Source organism: Lactuca serriola, chromosome 2, assembly GCF_051521515.1.
Source record: "Lactuca serriola cultivar US96UC23 chromosome 2, Lser_US96UC23_V15, whole genome shotgun sequence".
NCBI lineage: Eukaryota > Viridiplantae > Streptophyta > Magnoliopsida > Asterales > Asteraceae > Lactuca > Lactuca serriola.
The window spans coordinates 63,149,275-63,151,934 of NC_136409.1; the positions used below are offsets into that span (position 1 = coordinate 63,149,275).

General features: G+C 35.7%; 1 protein-coding gene across 1 annotated transcript; it reads right to left on the reverse strand.

The window, feature by feature from the left end:
• Positions 1-303: 303 nt before the first annotated feature.
• On the reverse strand, positions 304-1,628 carry LOC145086311 (aspartic proteinase nepenthesin-1-like). The gene has a single exon (XM_079024063.1). The coding sequence runs from the start codon at positions 1,580-1,582 to the stop codon at positions 359-361; it is 1,224 nt and encodes a 407-aa protein (XP_078880189.1). The 5' UTR covers positions 1,583-1,628; the 3' UTR covers positions 304-358.
• Positions 1,629-2,660: the final 1,032 nt, after the last annotated feature.

Genomic DNA, 2,660 nt, shown 5'->3' on the forward strand with positions numbered 1-2,660 from the left:
TATCTCCAATAGATCACCATTCATATTAGTAAAAATAATTCACATCCAATAGTGATATATCGACAACATATTGTTTATCAATTGGTTTAGTTACCAAATATTAGGTCACTTCGGACCTTAACCATTCTCGCCAATATTGAAATATTTTGTCGAACTAAATATAGCACCGTCCTTTAAAAGTAACATGTTGTATGCCTAGCTAGAAAGGTACCAAGAGATATTTAACACACTCGTAGGATCGTTAACATAATTATTTGTTCATCATGAATCAAAATATTTGTTTCGAAATAATAAGAGGAAAAATAACATAAAATTCAACTTCTTTATTGAAATTGGGAAAAATAACAAGATACAAAAGTCAAAGCCGGCTGCATTTTTCAGTCTTAAATGACAAACTGTTCTTCACAAGATCGTAAAGCACCATCATGTTCTGTTGTTGCATGTTTCCAAATATAGACATTTTCTCCGGATCATTGTCGTTATCTATAAACGCCAAATACGACTTACCATTCTTTTCATAGATGTAATTCTCTCTTGGCATTTCCCAATTCGCACCACTAAAATGAAACACCAACTTCGGTATATCCCAATTGACATCACTCGGAGAGTTGAAATATCGATTAAGACCCTGATATGGCGGATTGTCATCCTTTGACATATTGACCTTTGTTTGCTTCATTAACTCATTTTCAATCATGTTAATAATATCTTTCTCTAAGTAAGTAAATGTCGAACCTGAGTCTATAATCATCCCACCCGTTCCATCTGTTTTTATCGCAAAGTCAGATGTACTGACACCCAATTTGGTTTTGCCAACCGAGATACCTTCAAGAGCGATGTAGTAATATGACTTGTTCCCTTGTTTAAGCAAAGGGGTAGTTTGGACATTTGTCATGGCAATCTTTGTGTTGGATCCTGTTAACAAAATGCTTTGTTCCGACTTGTGAGACCTAGAAGCCAGACAATATGAGAAGACATTTATGTTTAATTGTGAAACCAACGACAACTTCCCACGACCCATTCCTACTACTCCATTATACTTATTGAAACTTTTTTTATCGTTTGGTGTTCCACATGCAAAGGTTATATTACTACTCACGCCTCCAATGATTACCTTTTCTCCCCCCATACTTACTTTTATGGACTCGCCATCAGCGTATTCCTGGATGCACCCAAAACTAACGCAACTTTCTTCACTTTTAAAGAAGGATTTAGACTTACTCGAGTCATAAAAACGTGAAGAAGAATCACATTTGGTCCATATGAGGTCGCTTCCGGTGTCCACTACGGCTGAAAAGATCACCGGTGGAGTCCCGATGGCTAGCTTTGTAACGTACAGGTCGTTGGATGCTTGTGTTGGGGATGTTATTTCTGCTGCATTAGTCTCACTCATAGAGCTTGGAGTAAATTGGTTTTTGGGGAAGCTTTTGGCTAAATCGACATGAGTTAGGGGTAGTCGAAGGTCGGGTGGTGGTTTTTCGGTTGGGTTTGTTGCAAAACATGATGTGGGATTGTTTTCTAAAAGTAAGTGAAAGAGTATTACTAGAAGGATTGGAGATGCAAGAAAGATTGATGAGGCCATGAGTAAGAGAATACTGTTGAGTTGTGATTTATGAATATGAATGTATGAAGTATATATAATATATACACATGTCAGTATATCACGTTTGAATTACTACAGTTAAGCTTCTTGTTATTTGGAGTACAAAAAGGGCGAGAAACTTCGTGTTGACTTTAAGTCGTTGGGCAGAAATGTTGAGTCTTGGTCGCTGGAGTAGAGGTTGGGCAAGGAATTTAACCATTGACTAGAAAATAAAAAAATAAAAATGAGTAGAATCTTTCAAAATAAACGAAGGAATGATATTATTTCAAGGGGAGGTGAGGGACTCCCAAGAGTTAGGAATAAGGAGTTAGTGTATTTAGGGGTGAACAAAAACTAAACCGACAAAAGAAAAACTGCAAAAACCACAATAAACCACAACCGACACAAAAACCGATGGTGCAAATTTTATTTTTTTTGAAAAACCGAATTTATTGGTGTGGTGCGGTTTTTATTTAGAAACCGGACCACGAAAACCGAACCGCACCGCAAGCTTACTAACAATAAAATAAATCACTAATTTATATTATATAATTATACATATTATTTAAAAACTAATAAATTCTAATTTATACATATATTATATATTGAACTTGATGGTAATCAGTTATTAGGTATAATGTATAATATGTGAGTTTGTCACTTCGTGTTTGTGACTTAATAATTATGTGTAAAGTGTAAACACTATGTGGGCTACAACTTGGAAGCTTATAACTTCTAAGCACAAATTGAATAAAAAAAATGAGCTTGAGAATATGGGTTGCAAATGAAGTGATCAAATAAACAACATAAAATACTCAAAATTACAACTTTTAAATGTGAGGAAACGAAATGATAGCATGTCATACAATCATAAATCTTCACATGAACACAACGGTTAAAAAAATCGTATCAGTGAGCATAAAAAACCGCACCATATGTTTGAATCAGTTTAAAACCGACACCGAACTGCTGCAAACCGAAACCGCGCTCACAAACCATTGAAAAACCGCACCCCGCGGTTTTTAGAATTAAAACCGCACCTTGCGGCTTGTAATTCGGTTTGACCCTAAAACCGCAC